This window comes from Oncorhynchus keta, chromosome 24 (genome assembly GCF_023373465.1).
Source record: "Oncorhynchus keta strain PuntledgeMale-10-30-2019 chromosome 24, Oket_V2, whole genome shotgun sequence".
NCBI classification, from domain to species: Eukaryota; Metazoa; Chordata; class Actinopteri; order Salmoniformes; family Salmonidae; genus Oncorhynchus; species Oncorhynchus keta.
The window spans coordinates 11,595,300-11,618,522 of NC_068444.1; the positions used below are offsets into that span (position 1 = coordinate 11,595,300).

At 45.6% G+C, this 23,223-nt stretch overlaps 1 protein-coding gene and 1 long non-coding RNA gene across 15 annotated transcripts; both read left to right on the plus strand.

Annotated features, from left to right (window-relative positions):
- The first annotated feature begins 1,343 nt into the window (after positions 1 to 1,343).
- LOC118371932 (G-protein coupled receptor family C group 5 member C-like) lies at positions 1,344 to 20,713 on the plus strand. Of its 2 annotated transcripts, none has more exons than XM_052477683.1 (5): positions 1,344 to 1,678; positions 9,957 to 11,034; positions 14,959 to 15,059; positions 17,376 to 17,498; positions 19,495 to 20,713. In XM_052477683.1, the coding sequence occupies exons 2-5, from the start codon at positions 9,972 to 9,974 to the stop codon at positions 19,525 to 19,527; spliced, it is 1,320 nt and encodes a 439-aa protein (XP_052333643.1). In that variant the 5' UTR covers positions 1,344 to 1,678; positions 9,957 to 9,971; the 3' UTR covers positions 19,528 to 20,713. The 2 variants fall into 2 exon arrangements, with proteins under 2 accessions (XP_052333643.1, XP_052333644.1); XM_052477684.1 differs by having other exon boundaries at positions 17,379 to 17,498.
- LOC127911366 (uncharacterized) lies at positions 11,041 to 12,777 on the plus strand. Of its 13 annotated transcripts, none has more exons than XR_008078011.1 (4): positions 11,463 to 11,553; positions 11,612 to 11,669; positions 11,844 to 12,056; positions 12,260 to 12,777. It is a non-coding gene; the product is annotated as an uncharacterized LOC127911366 (long non-coding RNA). The 13 variants fall into 13 exon arrangements; XR_008078014.1 differs by having other exon boundaries at positions 11,463 to 11,524; positions 11,612 to 11,737; positions 11,883 to 12,056; XR_008078015.1 differs by having other exon boundaries at positions 11,463 to 11,524; positions 11,612 to 11,698.
- Positions 20,714 to 23,223: the final 2,510 nt, after the last annotated feature.

Below are 23,223 nucleotides of genomic sequence, written 5' to 3' on the forward strand. Positions count from 1 at the left end.
AGTAGCATCCCATGTGTGATAAGTTAACTAGTAGCGTTCCATGTGTGATAAGTTAACTAGTAGCGTTCCATGTGTGATAAGTTAACTAGTAGTCTTCCATGTGTGATAAGTTAACTAGTAGTCTTCCATGTGTGATAAGTTAACTAGTAGCCTTCCATGTGTGATAAGTTAACTAGTAGTCTTCCATGTGTGATAAGTTAACTAGTAGCCTCCCATGTGTGATAAGTTAACTAGTAGTCTTCCATGTGTGATAAGTTAACTAGTAGCCTCCCATGTGTGATAAGTTAACTAGTAGCTTTCCATGTGTGATAAGTTAACTAGTAGCCTTCCATGTGTGATAAGTTAACTAGTAGCTTTCCATGTGTGATAAGTTAACTAGTAGCGTTCCATGTGTGATAAGTTAACTAGTAGCGTTCCATGTGTGATAAGTTAACTAGTAGCCTCCCATGTGACACGTTAACTAGTAGCCTCCCATGTGACATGTTAACTAGTAGCCTCCCATGTGACACGTTAACTAGTAGCCTCCCATGTGACATGTTAACTAGTAGCCTCCCATGTGACATGTTAACTAGTAGCCTCCCATGTGACATGTTAACTAGTAGCCTCCCATGTGACACGTTAACTAGTAGCCTCCCATGTGACACGTTAACTAGTAGCCTCCCATGTGACATGTTAACTAGTAGCCTACATGGAGTGCACTACCATCCTGTGTCTCTGATGTCAAAGTGATCAACAGTTGGACTAGTAGTCTGGTAAGAGCTGCACTGCCACCAGGTGTCTCTGATGTCAAAGTGATCAACAGTTGGACTAGTAGTCTGGTAAGAGCTGCACTGCCACCAGGTGTCTCCTCATTCCTCCTCTGATGAAATACAGATTTCTCTCTTAACAGTGTGTGTGCAGATGCACAGCTAGGCTATTGACACATTGGGGGTGCCTATATATTTCATCATAGACTATACATGATCTGAGGAAAGGCACGAATATATCGACTACTTTATGTACAATGGTCTATTTCTAGTCTTGATGACCCAATGACAAAGATACATTATGTTCGACTCACCTCGGTCAAATGGAGCAGCTGGGACAGAGAGCGCACTAGAGGCGCGCAAAACCTTGTGAGCTACTTCCTGTGCTATTAACTATTTAATTATTCGAACTAGACACCTTTCATCCCTGCTTAATTAAAAAGACAAACGTGACTTGTATTATTCAATTTAGAGTAACACTAACTGTTCTCCAACCCTACCCTGTTAGTAGGCTATTCATCAAAATAGTGTGTGTGTGTGTGCGCGCGCAAGAGAGAGAGAGAGAAGGCGTGTGTGTGTGTGTGTGCGAGAGAGAGGCAGTCGCTATCCAGGGACCAATCGCTCCTCTGTCCACATCACAGCCACAGGACTTCAGCACTAGTCGCCTACTTTTGTGAGATCCAACCCTGATTTCAATATTTCAACATTTTAACTAAAAGCAGTGAGTGCAGTGTCATAAGGGCTCATTTAAAAACAACTAGAAACGGAATATACACGACATTTTCAAAAGAGCTATTACCTTTTAACCCACTGGATAGGCTACCTGGAGACGATGTTGAGCGCGTTTTCTATCGTTGTGGCTTAGAACAGGTGAACGAATAGCGACATTATCAAAGACCACCAAGAACAAAACACTGATCAGACACCCGAAGGTAAGGTCCTCTACAGATTTATTTCATAGTGAAAAGAGGTAGTGGGGGTACAGCGACTACGCACGGTCTAATAGTTACACTCCAAATACATAGACTATGACTTTTTTGTTCCCAAAAATATAAATATTTAATATTTGGTTAAAAGCCTATAATTGAGCCTCAGGGATCCGCTTATCTGTTTTTAGCAACGCTATTTACACACGAGCGTTGCTAGGAATCAGCTTGCAAAAAAAAACGGAATAGTCTGCCAGAAACTAAATACAATTCTAATTACTCTGCCCGATTCTGTAGTGCTGGTTCCTTATGCAGGAAGGGATTTATTATTTTTTATTTATTTAACTAGGCAAGTCAGTTAAGAACAAATTCTTATTTTCAATGATGGCCTAGGAACAGTGGGTTAACTGCCTGTTCAGGGGAAGAACAGCATATTTGTACCTTGTCAGCTCAGGGATTTGACTTGCAACCTTCCAGTTACTAGTCCAATGCTCTAACCACTAGGCTACCCTGCCGTCCCTACACTCTAACCACTAGGCTACCCTACCGTCCCTACACTCTAACCACTAGGCTACCCTACCGTCCCTACACTCTAACCACTAGGCTACTCTACCGTCCCTACACTCTAACCACTAGGCTACTCTACCGTCCCTACACTCTAACCACTAGGCTACTCTACCGTCCCTACACTCTAACCACTAGGCTACTCTGCCGTCCCTACACTCTAACCACTAGGCTACCCTACCGTCCCTACACTCTAACCACTAGGCTACCCTACCGTCCCACACTCTAACCACTAGGCTACCCTACCGTCCCTACACTCTAACCACTAGGCTACCCTACCGTCCCTACACTCTAACCACTAGGCTACCCTACCGCCCCTACACTCTAACCACTAGGCTACTCTGCCGCCCCACATTGAGAAAAAACATCTCATAAAACATACATTTAAACTGCAATATGTAACTTTTGGGGTGACCCCACCATATTCACATAGAAATGTGAGTTATAAATCTGTCATTCGGTAAATCTGTTCTATGTGCACTATTTCTATGCTTCACATTCTTATGTTTCATTTTTTGGGGGTATTTTACTTTTGGTTTAATTGGTTTGAAAGAGTGATATTCTGTGGAGTTATTTGTCAGAGCTTCCCGTTCTATCTTTCTGGGTTTTCACTGGTTTTGTGTAGAACCACCTGCGACTGGACACAGACATAAGATACTTTTTACCCAGAATCGAGAACGAAGACGCTATCCCCACATTGAGAACCCCTGGGTTAACATACATTGAGAAACCCCTGGGTTAACATACATTGAGAACCCCTGGGTTAACATATATTGAGAACCCCTGGGTTAACATATATTGAGAACCCCTGGGTTAACATACATTGAGAACCCCTGGGTTAACATACATTGAGAACCCCTGGGTTAACATACATTGAGAACCCCTTGGTTAACATATATTGAGAACCCCTTGGTTAACATATATTGAGAACCCCTGGGTTAACATACATTGAGAACCCATGGGTTAACATACATTGAGAACCCCTGGGTTAACATATATTGAGAACCCCTGGGTTAACATACATTGAGAACCCCTGGGTTAACATACATTGAGAACCCCTGGGTTAACATACATTGAGAACCCCTTGGTTAACATATATTGAGAACCCATTGGTTAACATACATTGAGAACCCCTTGGTTAACATATATTGAGAACCCCTGGGTTAACATACATTGAGAACCCCTGGGTTAACATACATTGAGAACCCCTGGGTTAACATATATTGAGAACCCCTGGGTTAACATATATTGAGAACCCCTGGGTTAACATACATTGAGAACCCCTGGGTTAACATATATTGAGAACCCCTGGGTTAACATACATTGAGAACCCCTGGGTTAACATATATTGAGAACCCCTGGGTTAACATATATTGAGAACCCCTGGGTTAACATATATTGAGAACCCCTGGGTTAACATATATTGAGAACCCCTGGGTTAACATATATTGAGAACCCCTGGGTTAACATATATTGAGAACCCCTGGGTTAACATACATTGAGAACCCTGGGTTAATATATTGAGAACCCCTGGGTTAACATATATTGAGAACCCTGGGTTAACATATATTGAGAACCCTGGGTTAACATATATTGAGAACCCCTGGGTTAACATATATTGAGAACCCCTGGGTTAACATATATTGAGAACCCCTGGGTTAACATATATTGAGAACCCCTGGGTTAACATATATTGAGAACCCCTGGGTTAACATATATTGAGAACCCCTGGGTTAACATATATTGAGAACCCCTGGGTTAACATATATTGAGAACCCCTGGGTTAACATATATTGAGAACCCCTGGGTTAACATACATTGAGAACCCCTGGGTTAACATATATTGAGAACCCCTGGGTTAACATACATTGAGAACCCCTGGGTTAACATATATTGAGAACCCCTGGGTTAACATATATTGAGAACCCCTGGGTTAACATATATTGAGAACCCCTGGGTTAACATATATTGAGAACCCCTGGGTTAACATATCCATGGGTTTTTGTTTGGTTACTGCATGCCACCGAGACCTTGACTCGCTCTTTTAGTTTCTGTGTGTGTGTCTATGCCTATATACTTGTTTATATGTGTGATAAGATCTCAACTATTGGCTCTCCATACTTCCTCCCACCACAAACAATTGACTACCTGTTTTGCTACTTACTCCCTAGTGCCCAACACTAACTTAGTTACATTATTGGCAGAATTGCCAAGAAAATGGTATTACATGAGGGTTATTGAATTAAGGCACATGGAAATACAGAAAGAACGATGTCTCTCTTACGGCTGAGCAGTGGCTTCATGGCAGGAAACTGAACAGCATTTGCCACCACAACAACACCATCAAGGGAGGAGGTGAGGGCCCTGGGAGAGTGGTGCCAGGAAAATAACCTCTCTCTCTCTCAACGTCAACAAAACAAAGGAGCTGATCGTGAACTTCAGGAAACAGCAGAGGGAGCACACCCCCTATCCACATCGAGGGGACCGCAGTGAAGGTGGAAAGCTTTGAGTTCCTCAGCGTACACATCATTGACGATCTGAAATGATTCATCACCATACACAGTGAGGTGAAGAAGATGCAACAGCGCCTTTTCAACCTCAGGAGGCTGAAGAAATTTGGCTTGGCCCCTAAAATCCTCACAAACTTTTACAGATGCGCAATTGAGAACATCCTGTCGGGCTGTATCACCACCTGGTACGGCAACTGCACCACCCGCAACTGCAGGGCTCTCCAGAGGGTGGTGTGGTCTGCCCAACGCATCATCGGGGGCACACTACCTGCCCTCCAGGACACCTATGGCACCCAATGTCACAGGAAGGCCAAAAAGATCATCAAGGATATCAACCACCCGAGCCACGACCTGTTCACCCCGCTATCATCCAGAAGGCGAGGTCAGTAAAGGTGCCTCAAAGCTGTGACCGAGAGACTGAAAAACAGCTTCTATCTCAAGGCCATCCGACTGTTAAATAGCCATCACGAGCCGGCTCCCACTTGGTTACGCAACCCTGCACCTTAGAGGCTGCTGCCCTATATACATAGACTTGGAATTACTGGCCACTTTAACCTCTACATGATCCCCCCACCCCCACCCCACCTCGCGGGACAGTTGAGCTAACGTAGGCTAATGTGATTAGCATGAGGTTGTAAGTAACAAGAACATTTCCCAGGACATCAACATATTTGATATGGGCAGAAAGCTTAAATCCTTGTTAATCTAACTGCACTGTCCAATTTACAGTCGCTATGACAGTGAAATAATACCATGCTATTGTTTGAGGAGAGTGCACAGTTATGAACTTGAAAATCTATCAATTAACAAATTTGGCGTATTTGGGCAGACTTGATACAACATTTTGAACAGAAATGCAATGGTTCATTGGATCAGTCTAACACGTTGCACATACACTGTTGCCATCTAGTGGCCACAATTGAAATTGCGTCTAACCTGTAATAAATCATTGTGACCTTTTTTTTCTTCTTCGTATTATCTTTCACCAGATCTATTGTTATATTCTTCTACATTCATTTCACATTTCCACAAACTTCAAAGTGTTTCCTTTCAAATGGTGTCCAGAATATGCACATCCTTGCTTCAGGTCCTGAGCTACGGGCAGTTAGATTTGGGTAGGTCATTTTAGGCTACATTTGAAGGGAAAAAAAGGGTCTGATCCTTTTTTAAACATCCTTCTTCAACCTGTCCCCTTCCCTTCATCTACACTGATTGAAGTGTATTTAACAAGTGTCATCAAATAGGTGATCATAACTTTCACCTGGATTCACCTGGTCAGCCTATGTCATGGAAAGAGCACGTGTTCCTAATGTTTTGTACACTCAGTGGACATGCATTGCTCCAACTATAACTTGAATTTGAGATTATGTGCCATGAGCCTTTTTAAAGCTTCTATTTTAAGACCAAGATTTGCCCTTGTGATGAGTTTGTCAAACTCATCTAAACAACCGCCAACTTTTTTGAAAATAAGCATCCCTACAGTAGACCAGACTTGTTTGAATGCTGTGCCATGCCATTTCTCTCTGTCCCCGTCAAATTACATTACACCTAGCAGACATTTCATAACCAAATCAAATCAAATTGTATTGGTCACATACACATATTTAGCAGATGTTATTGCGCGTGTAGCGAAATGCTTGTGTTCCTAGCTCCAACAGTGCAGTAATATCTAAAAAACAATTCACAACAATACACATTAATCTAAAAGTAAAAGAATACAATTAAGAAATATATAAATTATTAGATCGAGCAATGTCAGCATGGCATTGACTGAAATACAGTAGAATAGAAAACAGTATATTCATATGAGATGAATAAAGTGGTGTGTAAACATTATTTAAACATTATCAATGTGACTAGTGTTCCCTTATTAAGCATTGAACCATGGATTGTGTACGTGTGAATGGGTAAGACAAAAGATGTAAGTGCCATTGAACGGGGTATGGCAGTAGGTGCCAGGCACACAGGTTTGAGTGTGTCAGGAACGGCAACGTTGCTGGGTTTTTCACCCTCAACAGTTTCCCGTGTGTATCAAGAATGGTCCTCCACCCAAAGGACATTTAGCCAACTTGACACAACTGTGAGTCAACATCCCTGTGGAATGCTTTCCACACCTCTTAGAGTCCATGCCCTGATCAATTGGGAGGGGGGGTTTGTACACTGTGTGTATAGTATGTGTGGTATCTTGTGAGTGAATTTATTTGGTGTGTGTGTGTGTGTGTGTGTGTGTGTGTGTGTGTGTGTGTGTGTGTGTGTGTGTGTGTGTGTGTGTGTGTGTGTGTGTGTGTGTGTGTGTGTGTGTGTGTGTGTGTGTGTGTGTGTGTGTGTGTGTGTGTGTGTGTGTGTGTGTGCTGTACTATACTGTGTCCTCTGACCGTAAAAGAGTGTTTCAACTGACATTCCTAAGTGTTATCATGCTGACACGGTGGACTCACTCTATATTTGTTTTTAAAGTCTTATCAATGATTCTCAAAAAGTGCTTGGATGCATGCCAGCTTCAGAAATACCTCTGGTACCTCTGGTATAGGCTCTGGTACCTCTGGTATAGGCTCTGGTACCTCTGGTATAGGCTCTGGTACCTCTGGTATAGGCTCTGGTACCTCTAGTATAGGCTCTGGTACCTCTGGTATAGGCTCTGGTACCTCTAGTATAGGCTCTGGTACCTCTGGTATAGGCTCTGGTACCTCTGGTATAGGCTCTGGTACCTCTGGTATAGGCTCTGGTACCTCTGGTATAGGCTCTGGTACCTCTGGTACCTCTGGTATAGGCTCTGGTACCTCTGGTATAGGCTCTGGTACCTCTGGTACCTCTGGTATAGGCTCTGGTACCTCTGGTATAGGCTCTGGTACCTCTGGTATAGGCTCTGGTACCTCTGGTACCTCTGGTATAGGCTCTGGTACCTCTGGTATAGGCTCTGGTACCTCTGGTATAGGCTCTGGTACCTCTGGTATAGGCTCTGGTACCTCTGGTACCTCTGGTATAGGCTCTGGTACCTCTGGTATAGGCTCTGGTACCTCTGGTACCTCTGGTATAGGCTCTGGTACCTCTGGTATAGGCTCTGGTACCTCTGGTACCTCTGGTACCTCTGGTACCTCTGGTATAGGCTCTGGTACCTCTGGTATAGGCTCTGGTACCTCTGGTATAGGCTCTGGTACCTCTGGTATAGGCTCTGGTACCTCTGGTACCTCTGGTATAGGCTCTGGTACCTCTGGTATAGGCTCTGATACCTCTGGTATAGGCTCTGTTACCTCTGGTACCTCTGGTATAGGCTCTGGTACCTCTGGTATAGGCTCTGGTACCTCTGGTATAGGCTCTGGTACCTCTGGTATAGGCTCTGGTACCTCTGGTACCTCTGGTATAGGCTCTGGTACCTCTGGTATAGGCTCTGGTACCTCTGGTACCTCTGGTATAGGCTCTGGTACCTCTGGTATAGGCTCTGGTACCTCTGGTATAGGCTCTGGTACCTCTGGTATAGGCTCTGGTACCTCTGGTACCTCTGGTATAGGCTCTGGTACCTCTGGTATAGGCTCTGGTACCTCTGGTACCTCTGGTATAGGCTCTGGTACCTCTGGTATAGGCTCTGGTACCTCTGGTATAGGCTCTGGTACCTCTGGTACCTCTGGTATAGGCTCTGGTACCTCTGGTATAGGCTCTGGTACCTCTGGTACCTCTGGTATAGGCTCTGGTACCTCTGGTATAGGCTCTGGTACCTCTGGTATAGGCTCTGGTACCTCTGGTATAGGCTCTGGTACCTCTGGTATAGGCTCTGGTACCTCTGGTACCTCTAGTATAGGCTCTGGTACCTCTGGTATAGGCTCTGGTACCTCTGGTACCTCTGGTATAGGCTCTGGTACCTCTGGTATAGGCTCTGGTACCTCTGGTATAGGCTCTGGTACCTCTGGTATAGGCTCTGGTACCTCTGGTACCTCTGGTATAGGCTCTGGTACCTCTGGTATAGGCTCTGGTACCTCTGGTATAGGCTCTGGTACCTCTGGTATAGGCTCTGGTACCTCTGGTACCTCTGGTATAGGCTCTGGTACCTCTGGTATAGGCTCTGGTACCTCTGGTACCTCTGGTATAGGCTCTGGTACCTCTGGTATAGGCTCTGGTACCTCTGGTATAGGCTCTGGTACCTCTGGTATAGGCTCTGGTATAGGCTCTGGTACCTCTGGTATAGGCTCTGGTACCTCTGGTATAGGCTCTGGTACCTCTGGTATAGGCTCTGGTACCTCTGGTATAGGCTCTGGTACCTCTGGTACCTCTGGTATAGGCTCTGGTACCTCTGGTATAGGCTCTGGTACCTCTGGTACCTCTGGTATAGGCTCTGGTACCTCTGGTATAGGCTCTGGTACCTCTGGTATAGGCTCTGGTACCTCTGGTATAGGCTAGGCTCTGGTACCTCTGGTATAGGCTCTGGTACCTCTGGTATAGGCTCTGGTACCTCTGGTATAGGCTCTGGTACCTCTGGTATAGGCTCTGGTACTGGTATAGGCTCTGGTACCTCTGGTACCTCTGGTATAGGCTCTGGTACCTCTGGTATAGGCTCTGGTACCTCTGGTATAGGCTCTGGTACCTCTGGTACCTCTGGTACCTCTGGTATAGGCTCTGGTACCTCTGGTATAGGCTCTGGTACCTCTGGTATAGGCTCTGGTACCTCTGGTATAGGCTCTGGTACCTCTGGTATAGGCTCTGGTACCTCTGGTACCTCTGGTATAGGCTCTGGTACCTCTGGTATAGGCTCTGGTACCTCTGGTATAGGCTCTGGTACCTCTGGTATAGGCTCTGGTACCTCTGGTACCTCTGGTATAGGCTCTGATACCTCTGGTATAGGCTCTGTTACCTCTGGTACCTCTGGTATAGGCTCTGGTACCTCTGGTATAGGCTCTGGTACCTCTGGTATAGGCTCTGGTACCTCTAGTATAGGCTCTGGTATTTTTACATAGAACAAAGTTGTAAAAATTAACATCTAAGCCATTTTAATCAGAAATCAAATCTTTCCATCTGTTGTTTGTGTAAAGTGGGTATACGCCGTTACATCCTGATTACAGGATAATGTTTTCTGTTTGCTCTTGACTCATGTTTACCTGCTTGGGTGTTTCACGAGTGACTCTTTAATGTATGACAACGACCCTGGTTTCTCTCTTCTCCCTCTTAAGAACCTTCTCATATGCCAACCTACTGAGTCTCTCCTTCTATCTCTGTGTCAACAGGTGCTGCCCAACAACATGGACCACACACTCCAGAGACTTCATCTCCTAGTCCCGACCGTCATCACTCTCTGGTCTTTCCCTGTCTCGATGGCTGCCAGTGTGACCCCAAGTGGGTGTGGCTCCAACGTAGGCTCCCTGTACTACAGCCTGTGTGACCTCAGTGCCGTATGGGGCATCGTGCTGGAAGCGTTGGCAGCGGCCGGCGTGCTGGTCTCCATCGTCCTCTTCATCGTCCTCCTGGCCAGCCTGCCCTTCATCACAGACAAGAATAGGATGTGCTCAGTGGGCCTCCATGCCTGCTTCCTGATCAGTACCCTGGGCCTCTTCTGCCTCACCTTCTCCTTCATCGTAGGGAAGGACTTCGCCACCTGTGCTTCGCGCCGCTTCCTCTTCGGGGTGCTGTTCGCCGGGTGCTTCGCATGTCTTCTCATGCAGTGTGTGAAGCTGAACCTCCTGGCCCGCAGGGGAGATCGGGGGCCCCGGGCCTCAGTGCTGTGTCTGGGAGCCCTGGGACTCTGGCTGGTGGAGGTGGTCATCAACACGGAGTGGCTGATCATCACTGTGGTTCAATATCCTCTCATGGTACTCAACGCTACAGGGGTAGCACTTGGCACAGCCACAGACGTGCCTTGTAACATCGCCAACTGGGACTTTGTCATGGCGCTGATCTACGTATTGAATCTTCTCCTAGCTGTCATAGTGGCTTCCTTACCCATCCTGTGCGGGAAATACAAACAGTGGCGCAAGGAGGGAGCCTTCATCCTCGTCACGGGTCTCCTCTCTGTGTTCATCTGGGTGGCCTGGATCACCATGTACGTCTGGGGGAACCTGGGGACCGGCGGACCCAGCTGGGATGACCCTACCCTGGCCATCGCCCTGGTCAGCAACGCCTGGGTGTTCCTGATCCTCTACACCATCCCAGAGATATGCTCTCTGACTGGGGAAGAGGAGGGGGGCGCGCCAGGGTTCGGAGAGGACCTGAGCAGAGGTGTGGGCTATGAGAATATCCTGAGGGAGCAAGGAGCCCAGAGCATGTTTATGGAGAACAAGGCTTTCTCTATGGATGAGCCCAACTTCGGTATGTAGCCACACACGCACACAGTACCGTACACATACACACACACATACTGTACCGTACACACACACACACTGTAACGTGTACACACACACACATATACTGTACAGCACACACACACACACTCTTGGTGACCCACATAAATGACCTGGCTTCACTAATAAGTACACTTCACGACATACCAGGATGTTTTCTCCATTTGCTAGCACATTACATACAGTTAATATATCTAATATATCTAATATATCTAATATATCTGGCACATTACATACAGTTAATATATCTAATATATCTAATATATATATGTCTAATATATCTAATATATCTGGCACATTACATACATCTAATATATCTAAAATATCTAACACCTCTGATACATCTAAAATATCTAATATATCTAACACACTTAACCATTAGAAAGGGGAGGTTCAGCAGGTTCAGGAGGGTATGGGGCTTGTCAGCAGGTTCAGGAAGGTATGGGGCTTGTCAGCAGGTTCAGGAAGGTATGGGGCTTGTCAGCAGGTTCAGGAAGGTATAGGGCTTGTCAGCAGGTTCAGGAGGGTATGGGGCTTGTCAGCAGGTTCAGGAAGGTATGGGGCTTGTCAGCAGGTTCAGGAAGGTATGGGGCTTGTCAGCAGGTTCAGGAAGGTATGGGGCTTGTCAGCAGGTTCAGGAAGGTATGGGGCTTGTCAGCAGGTTCAGGAGGGTATGGGGCTTGTCAGCAGGTTCAGGAAGGTATGGGGCTTGTCAGCAGGTTCAGGAGGGTATGGGGCTTGTCAGCAGGTTCAGGAGGGTATGGGGCTTGTCAGCAGGTTCAGGAGGGTATGGGGCTTGTCAGCAGGTTCAGGAAGGTATGGGGCTTGTCAGCAGGTTCAGGAGGGTATGGGGCTTGTCAGCAGGTTCAGGAGGGTATGGGGCTTGTCAGCAGGTTCAGGAGGGTATGGGGCTTGTCAGCAGGTTCAGGAGGGTATGGGGCTTGTCAGCAGGTTCAGGAGGGTATGGGGCTTGTCAGCAGGTTCAGGAGGGTATGGGGCTTGTCAGCAGGTTCAGGAAGGTATGGGGCTTGTCAGCAGGTTCAGGAGGGTATGGGGCTTGTCAGCAGGTTCAGGAGGGTATGGGGCTTGTCAGCAGGTTCAGGAGGGTATGGGGCTTGTCAGCAGGTTCAGGAGGGTATGGGGCTTGTCAGCAGGTTCAGGAGGGTATGGGGCTTGTCAGCAGGTTCAGGAAGGTATGGGGCTTGTCAGCAGGTTCAGGAGGGTATGGGGCTTGTCAGCAGGTTCAGGAGGGTATGGGGCTTGTCAGCAGGTTCAGGAGGGTATGGGGCTTGTCAGCAGGTTCAGGAGGGTATGGGGCTTTCGTACGTATAGTCAGACACGTGAATGAAATAACATTGTTGTCTACATGTAACAATCTACAATAAACTCTACAGTTTATTTGTTCATATTCCAATGTACTTTTTTTCAATGACCCCCGAGTCTGAAATAAAATATCTTCCAAAACAATAAGTTGAAAATAAACTGCGAGATGGACAAGAAAAGCTCAATGAATATCATTGAAACAGTACTGAATTTCACATCCAGTATACAGTACAATCTGCATACCTTAAAGAATTTGATATGCTGATGTGGTTTTTATCCTATTGGCGACCAGAATCTGATCTCGCAGGCTGCAGCACAGCCAGACAGGACACTGTCTCCTCTCCTCTCCTCTCCTCTCCTCTCCTCTCCTCTCCTCTCCTCTCCTCTCCTCTCCCTCTCCTCTCCTCTCCTCCCTCGCCTCTCCTCTCCTCTCCTCTCCTCTCCTCGCCTCTCCTCTCCTTTCCTCTCCTCTCCTTTCCTTTCCTCTCCTCTCCTCTCCTCGCCTCGCCTCGCCTCTCCTCTCCCCTCCCACTCTATCTCTTTGATGCTGCTCCACCTGCCCTCGGCTTGCCCTGGCCTCACCTCATCACAACCAAATGGCACCCTGTTTCCTATATAGGGCACTACATTTGACCAAAGGCACTGGTCAAAAGTAGTGCACTTTATAGGGAATAGGGGGCCATTTGGGATGCAGGCAATGGTTTAGGTCAGAGTGGGAGGGAGGGATAATAGCACGTGTTAATGCGGATGGCGCCACATGAGTTAGCAGCTCTGTCCTGACTGAGGTTAACCTACTGTATGTCCTGGTCTGTTGAGATCAGCTGGCACCAGGTGACTCGTCTCTAGACAGACAGGTTAGATTTGATTTGATTTTGGCCTCCCACAATGTACCAATGTTCCGGCACGTTGCCCAAAGTCTGGGAACATATCAATACAGTATCAGAACACACACAGTGTTTAGTCAGTTTATACTGAGTGGAGAAGCATGTTTGATCAAATAAAAGGAACAAAAATATAATGAGCCCTCTGCTCTCTGGCCTCTGACACATCAGTTGCCACAGCAAACTAATAATGAAGTGAGAACATGTTTTGACCAAAAATAACATATCCATTTTTGGCGATTTGATATTCATATTTAACTATTATTAAATATTAACAGGAAAATTATGTTTGTTTTTAAAAACTAATCAACCTTTTCTGGGAGAGACTGAGAACCGAAGGATGATATCTGTCGTGATGACAGAGAGCTATGAAACCAGAAAAAGTCCTTCATTGTCTTTGTATATCCTGAGGACTTATTTAAACATTTAACCAACCAAATCCTCTCTCTCTCCCACACATATATTCCATTCCCACTGGTCTACCAGGTGACTCAATGGGATGTAGATGTCCAAGACAAAGCAGTGACATAACCAGTATACCATGCATACACAAACACTGACACATACACACACAAACACACACTTGTCAGCTTGCCCCAACATCACTGTTTGTGTTTGCGTTACCGTGCTGTCTCAATAGCAAACAAGGTGTGGCAACAGTGTCATGGAAGGCAGATATTTCACAGGGAGGACCAGGCAATTCCACCTGGGGGGAAAACTAAAATGTCTCTCACATTAACCAAGCATTATCCATCCTACCTTTATAGAGGACTGCACATTTGACTGCACAGCGGAGATAATAGACTTATCGCCTGCGTCTGTTGTTTATTATCTTGTCATGGTGGTTGAATAGAACAAGCTACTATGACTGGTTGCTTGGGAACACTGAATACCCAGAGGATACTGCTTGAATGCGCCCGTGAATGTCTGACTACGTGGATTTGATTGAGATTTAGGATTTGAAAACGTGATGATATAAAAAAAGTATCCCATTGTCCCGACATAAACACTGAGTGTGCGAAACATTAGGAACAGCTTCCTAATATTGAGTTGCAACCCCTTTTGCTATCAGCACAGCCTCAGTTCGTCGGGTCATGGACTCTACACGTGTCGAAAGCGTTCCACAGGGATGCTGGCCCATGTTGACAGTGATGCTGGCCCATGTTGACAGGGATGCTGGCCCATGTTGACAGGGATGCTGGCCCATGTTGACAGGGATGCTGGCCCATGTTGACAGGGATGCTGGCCCATGTTGACAGGGATGCTGGCTCATGTTGACCCAAATGCTTCCCACGGTTTTGTCCAGTTGACTGAATGTCCTTTGGGTGGTGGGCCATTGTTGATACACACAGGAAGCTGTTGAGTGTGAAAAACCCAGCAGCGTTGCAGTTCTTGACATTCCCCGTTCAAAGGCACACATTTTGTCTTTTGTCTTGTCCATTCACCCTCTGAGAGACACATATACACAATCCATGTCTCAATTGTCTCAAGGCTTAAAAATCATTCCACAACCTGTCTCCTCCCCTTCATCTACACTGATTTTGAAGTGGATTTAACAAGTGTCATCAATAAGGGATCATTGCTTTCACCTGGATTCACCTGGGTCAGTCTATGTCATTGAAAGACACTCAGTGTGTGATTGGGATCTAATGTTGTGGAGTGGAATTTCTTGTTATTTTCCCTCGCAGGTCCCAAAGTTGTGTCTCCATACAGCGGCTATAGTGGTCAGAGCCACCATTCTGTCTACCAGCCCACTGAGCTGGCTCTCATCAGCAGGGGAATGGGGAATGTGAGTACTTTGTCCATGCACACACACACACATGTACGGGCGCGACACACACACTCACACACGTACGGGCGCGACACACACACACATGTACGGGCGCGACACACACATACACACACATGTACGGGCGCGACACACACACACACACACACACACACACGGGGCGCGACACACACACACACACACGTACGGGCGCGACACACACACACATGCGGCACACACACACACACACACGTACGGGCGCGACACACACACACACACACACGTACGGGCGCGGCACGGGCGCGACACACACACACATGTACGGGCGCGACACACACATACACACACATGTACGGGCGCGACACACACACACACACACACACACGTACGGGCGCGGCACACAAACACACACACACGTACGGGCGCGACACACACACACACACACACGTACGGGCGCGACACACACACACACACGTATGGGCGCGACACACACACACACACGTACGCGCGCGCCACACACACACACACACACGTACGGGCGCGACACACACACACACACACACGGCGCGGGCGCGGGCGCGACACACACACACACACACACACGGGCGCGACACACACACACGTATGGGCGCGACACACACACACACACACACACGTACGGGCGCGACACACACACACACACACGTACGGGCGCGACACACACACACGCGGGCGCACACACACACACACACACGTACGGGCGACACACACACACACGTACGGGCGCGACACACACACACACACGTACGGGCGCGACACACACACACACGTACGGGCGCGACACACACACGGGCGCACACACACACACACGTACGGGCGCGACACACACACACGTATGGGCGCGACACACACACACACACACACACGTCGTACGGGCGCGACACACACACACACACACGGGCGCGACACACACACGTACGGGCGCGACACACACACACACACACGGGCGCGACACACACACACGCACGGGCGCGACACACACACACACACACGTACGGGCGCGACACACACACACACACACGGGCGCGACACACACACACACACACACGTACGGGCGCGACACACACACACACACGTACGGGCGCACACACACACACACACACACACGTACGGGCGCGACACACACACACGCGGGCGCGACACACACACACGTACGGGCGCGACACACACACACACACACGTACGGGCGCGACACACACACACACACACACGTACGGGCGCGACACACACACACACGTACGGGCGCGACACACACACACACGCGACACACACACACGGGCGCGACACACACACACACACGTACGGGCGCGACACACACACACACGTACGGGGCGCGACACACACACACACACACGTACGGGCACGCACACACACACACACACACACACACACACACACGGGGGCGTGACACACACACACACACGTACGGGCGCGACACACACACACACACACGTACGGGTGCGACACACACACACACGTACGGGGCGCGACACACACACACACACACGGGCGCGACACACACACACACGTACGGGCGCGACACACACACACACACACACACGTACGGGCGCGACACACACACACGTACGGGCGCGGGGCGCGACACACACACACACACGGGCGCGACACACACACAGTACGGGCGCGACACACACACACACACACGTACGGGCGCGACACACACACACACACGGGCGCGACGGGGCGCGACACACACACACACGTACGGGCGCGACACACACACACACACACACGTACGGGCGCGACACACACACACACACACACACGTACGTGCGCGACACACACACACACGGGTGCGACACACACACACACACACACACACGTACGGGCGCGACACACACACACACACACGTACGACACACACACACACGTACGGGCACGACACACACACACACACGTACGGGCGCGACACACACACACACACACGTACGGGCGCGACACACACACACACACACACGTACGGGCGCGACACACACACACACACACGTACGGGCGCGACACACACACACACGTACGGGCGCGACACACACACACACACGTACGGGCGCGACACACACACACACACACGTACGGGCGCGACACACACACACACACACACACACACACACGTACGGGCGCGACACACACACTGCCACAGGTTCTTGTTGTGTTTTTCGATTATTTCATTAAAAGAGAGAGGGATATTTATTAATATCCATTGTGTTTAAATATTCTTCCGTTCTCTTTCGTATTGATCATGATGAGCATGTTGTGTTCCTTGTGTATCTCTGGTCGCAGCAGGAAATATCTCACATCCCCCGAGCCTCCACCAACAACAGCTCCGTGGCCCACAGCGGGGGCAGTATCCTGTCGGGTCACTCCGACAAGACAACAGACACACAGACCCAGCAGGGCCACAGTGTAGGTGGAGATAGAAAGACCCTGTGATGCGTTCCAAAATGGCACCCTATTCCCTTCGTAGTGCTACTTCTGACCAGGGCCCTGGACAAAAGTAGTGCACTATATAGGGAATAGGGTGCCATTTGGGACTCGTACCCGCTGTCCTCTGACATATTCTCCTCACCTCTCTCCCTATCTGTTCTCCTCTTCTCCTCTGAGAATGGTGGAAAATACAGTCCTCGTCTCACTCTCTTAGCATTGGGGGGGGGGGGTATTTTGGCTACAAAGGTGGATACTGTATACAGTAAACACACACAATCACAATGCATTCCTTCTCGGTCTCCGTTTCACCTTGACAAGCCTGTCACTTAAGTTTCTTCCTGGTCTTGTAACTGTCGTCTTGTCTCATTGGACGGTTTCTATCTCTACATTCCTCGGAAATATGTGGTTGTTTAACGGGATTCTTCCGTCGAAGGAGAGGAGGACCAAAATGCAGGGTGGTTGAAATTCATGTTTGTTTTTAATAAGAAAACTATATACATGAATAAACTACAAAAACAACAAACGTGTAAACCCGAACCAGTCCCGTGTAGAACAAACACTGACACAGGAGACAATCACCCACAAACCCCAACACCAAACAGGCTCCCTGAATATGGTTCCCTATCAGAGACAATGACTAACACCTGCCTCTGATTGAGAACCATATCAGGCCCAAACACAGAAACAGACAAACTAGACACACAACATAGAATGCCCACTCAGATCACACCCTGACCAAACAAAACATAGAAACACACAAACCAGACACACAACATAGAATGCCCACTCAGATCACACCCTGACCAAACAAAACATAGAAACACACAAACTAGACACACAACATGGAATGCCTACTCAGATCACACCCTGACCAAACAAAACATAGACACATACAAACCAGACACACAACATAGAATGCCCACTCAGATCACACCCTGACCAAACAAAACATAGAAACACACAAACTAGACACACAACATAGAATGCCCACTCAGATCACACCCTGACCAAACAAAACATAGAAACACACAAACTAGACACACAACATAGAATGCCCACTCAGATCACACCCTGACCAAACAAAACATAGAAACACACAAACTAGACACACAACATAGAATGCCCACTCAGATCACACCCTGACCAAACAAAACATAGACACACACAAACTAGACACACAACATAGAATGCCCACTCAGATCACACCCTGACCAAACAAAACATAGAAACACACAAACTAGACACACAACATAGAATGCCCACTCAGATCACACCCTGACCAAACAAAACATAGACACATACAAACCAGACACACAACATAGAATGCCCACTCAGATCACACCCTGACCAAACAAAACATAGACACATACAAACCAGACACACAACATAGAATGCCCACTCAGATCACACCCTGACCAAACAAAACATAGACACACAACATAGAATGCCCACTCAGATCACACCCTGACCAAACAAAACATAGAAACACACAAACCAGACACACAACATAGAATGCCCACTCAGATGACACCCTGACCAAACAAAACATAGAAACACACAAACTAGACACACAACATAGAATGCCCACTCAGATCACACCCTGACCAAACAAAACATAGAAACACACAAACTAGACACACAACATAGAATGCCCACTCAGATCACACCCTGACCAAACAAAACATAGAAACATACAAAACAAACTATGGTCGGAGTGTGACGGGTAGTTTTTTGTCCATCCATCCGTTTCTCTTATTGCTTTGGATCGGTCGTCTCTTTCGCTTCGTTCTTCCTGTGGGTTTGTGACTTTTTCCCGGTGTTGACGCCCTTTCCTTTGACCACTCTTTCAGTTCAGTTATTTTTTCCCCCACATGCATATTGCGTTAGCACTGTCATTACACTATGCCTATTTATATGACATTAGGTCTATATCGGGTTTTTTTAACAATATCTCTCCATCTTTTTCTGTTTTCAGGGGAATGGACTGCAGAAGATATCCCAGTGGTGAACACAGACTACTTTACACCTCTCTCCTCAAGACATATTTATTGCTACAGTTTCCTCATGTTGACTCTATTTTGCTGTTGTCCATTGCATCCTTGATATGAGATGGTTTTAACGGGACCCATCACAATGAGGCCTACCTGAACTCTGACCTATCAGCCTATCAGACTCCAGAGGTGACGTTTAGGTTGAACGACACGAACAGTGTAAAACCCCTAAAGATTGGACAGTCCTGTGTACGACATAACCCTCTATCGATAGATGGACAGTGTCCTACAGGTCTGTCCTGTCCCTGTTCCAGTCCCTGCCCCATCTGTCTGACTGACAGAAGTCAAAGCAACCCACGGAGAGCAGGCCCATGGCGTTGGGAGAGAACAATACCTTTTGCAGAGGTCACCTCTGACTATGAGCTGAGCTCTCCACTGGACACACTGTGACAGATTAAATGTGAGCTAACAGCATGGAATACTAGTCTCACTCTCTCTTAGCATGTGGGGGTGTATTTAGGCTACAAAGATAGATACACACACACACACACAATAGTAACATACACAGTAGTCACGTGGAAGTGCAGCCAACAACAGGATCAGTCAAGCGAAGGGGGCAACTGGTGTGATGGGATAAACCTGTCATCCCAGTGTTCTCAGAAGAGGACCCCTTATTAACAGTGGAACATTCCATACCTGGAACATCCTCTATGGTTCCATGGAATCTTGGAAAAGGTCTCTTCTACCTACCTAACACTAATGCACTCATTTATAGGTTTAGCATACAGAAAGCGTGCACTTTCGAGCTTTCAATTGAAGTAAGTGTCGATATTATTATGTCAATGTTTAGTGCCTGGCTTGTGAATGGGTATCACTACCAGAAAGTTAAAATTGCTATTTCAATTTGTGGCTAAAGATTGTTGAATGACCTAATGTTAATGCCATGCCAATGAATGGCTTCTCACTACATATGTAAGGAATCACTTGTTGTATGAATTTGGAAATATGATATTTAAGACATTTACAGTAATTACTTCTCTTGTAATCAGTTTTGAGCCAACAAATGAAATCCTGAATGTTCAATCTAATATGAGGTTGTAAAGCCACAGTGAGTGAATCGATTGGTTGAACATACTGTATCAACAGCCATTGATGTGTGAAAGAAAAATGAAAATCTAAATAAACATTTAATGGTGAAGTACATACAGTCCAGAGAATCTGTCATAATAAATGAATAGTATACCTAATACTGGTATTTACCCTGATACTGTTAATACCTAATACTGGTATTTACCCTGATACTGTTAATACCTAATACTGGTATTTACCCTGATACTGTTAATACCTAATACTGGTATTTACCCTGATACTGTTAATACCTAATACTGTTAATACCTAATACTGGTATTTACCCTGATACTGTTAATACCTAATACTGGTATTTACCCTGATACTGTTAATACCTAATACTGGTATTTACCCTAATACTGTTAATACCTAATACTGGTATTTACCCTGATACTGTTAATACCTAATACTGGTATTTACCCTGATACTGTTAATACCTAATACTGGTATTTACCCTGATACTGTTAATACCTAATACTGGTATTTACCCTGATACTGTTAATACCTAATACTGGTATTTACCCTAATACTGTTAATACCTAATACTGGTATTTACCCTAATACTGTTAATACCTAATACTGTTATTACCTAATACTGTTAATACCTAATACTGGTATTTACCCTAATACGGTTAATACCTAATACTGGTATTTACCTAATACTGTTAATACCTAATACTGTTATTACCTAATACTGTTAATACCTAATACTGTTATTACCTAATACTGGTATTTACCCTAATACTGTTAATACCTAATACTGGTATTACCCTAATACTGTTAATACCTAATACTGGTATTTACCCTGATACTGTTAATACCTAATACTGGTATTTACCCTAATACTGTTAATACCTAATACTGGTATTTACACTGATACTGTTCATACCTAATACTGTATAATACTGTTAATACCTGATACTGGTATTTACCCTAATACTGTTAATACCTAATACTGTTTTAATAATACCTAATTTACCCTGATACTGTTAATACCTAATACTGGTATTTACCCGAATACTGTTAATACCTAATACTGGTATTTACCTGATACTGTTAAACTAATTTAATACCTTAATACCTGGTATTTACCCTGATACTTTTAATACCTAATACTGGTATTTGATACCCCAAAATATCTACAAACCTGTTAATACCTAATACTGGTATTTACACTGATACTGTTAATACCTAACTGGTATTTACCCGAATACTGTTAATACCTAATACTGGTATTTACACTGATACTGTTAATACCTTTTTATTTACCCTAATACTTTAATCAATACTGGTATTTACCCTTTAGATAAAGGCTGTATTTACCCTCGTACAAAATATGAAACATGTTAAGGGGTCTGGTATTTACCCTGATTTGTTAATGCACTGTATATGCTAGTCTCCCTATGCAGATGGTTTACCTGGTCATGTTAATACCTAATACTGGTATTTACCCTGATACTTTAATCTGGTATTTACCCTGATACTGTTAATACCTAATACTGGTATTTACCCTCTGTTAATACCTAATACTGGTATTTACCCTAATACTGTTAATACCTAATACTGGTATTTACCCTGATACTGTTAATACCTAATACTGGTATTTACCCTGATACTGTTAATACCTAATACTGGTATTTACCCTGATACTGTTAATACCTAATACTGGTATTTACCCTGATACTGTTAATACCTCTGGTATATACCTAATACTCTACCTAATACTGGTATTTACCTAATCTGTTAATACCTAATACTGGTATACCTGTTAATACCTCTGGTATTTACCCTGACCTCCTAATACTGGTATTTACCCTGATACTGTTAATACCTAATACTGGTATTTACCTCTCTACCTCTACTGTTAATACCTAATACTGGTATTTACCCTGATACTGTTAATACCTAATACTGGTATTTACCCTGATACTGTTAATACCTAATACTGGTATTTACCCTCTGTTAATGCCTAATACTGGTATTTACCTCTGATACTGTTAATACCTAATACTGGTATTTACCCTAATACTGTTAATACTAATACTGGTATTTACTGATACTCTCTAATACTGGTATTTACCCTGATACTGTTAATACCTAATACTGGTATTTACCCTGATACTGTTAATACCTAATCTGGTATTTACCCTGATACTGTTAATACCTAATACTATTTACCCTGATACTGTTAATACCTAATACTGGTATTTACCACCTGATACTACCTAATACTCTATATACCCTAATACTGTTAATACCTCTGGTATTTACTCTCTAATCTCTTTACCCTCTCTTAATACAATACATCATTACTGTTAATACCTAATACTGGTATTTACCAATACTGTTAATACCTAGGGTATTTACCCTGATACTGAACTAATACTGTTATTACCTCTTACTGGTATTTACCCTGATACTGTTAATACTAATACTGTTATTACCTAATACTGTTAATACCTAATACTGGTATTTACCCTAATACTGTTAATACCTAATACTGTTATTACCTTCCTAATAAATACCTAATACTGAATTTACCCTAATACTGTTAATGCACTAATATTTTGCCCAGAGTCTTCAAT

What these genes read in the sequence shown, in the direction of transcription:
- LOC118371932 (XM_052477683.1), top strand. Translation starts at nt 9,972, where the DNA reads ATGGACCACACACTCCAGAGACTTCATCTCCTAGTCCCGACCGTCATC. An exon ending in TATGGATGAGCCCAACTTCG is followed by an intron (nt 11,035 to 14,958) that starts GTATGTAGCCAC and finishes TTTCCCTCGCAG; the next exon opens with GTCCCAAAGTTGTGTCTCCA. An exon ending in TCAGCAGGGGAATGGGGAAT is followed by an intron (nt 15,060 to 17,375) that starts GTGAGTACTTTG and finishes CTCTGGTCGCAG; the next exon opens with CAGGAAATATCTCACATCCC.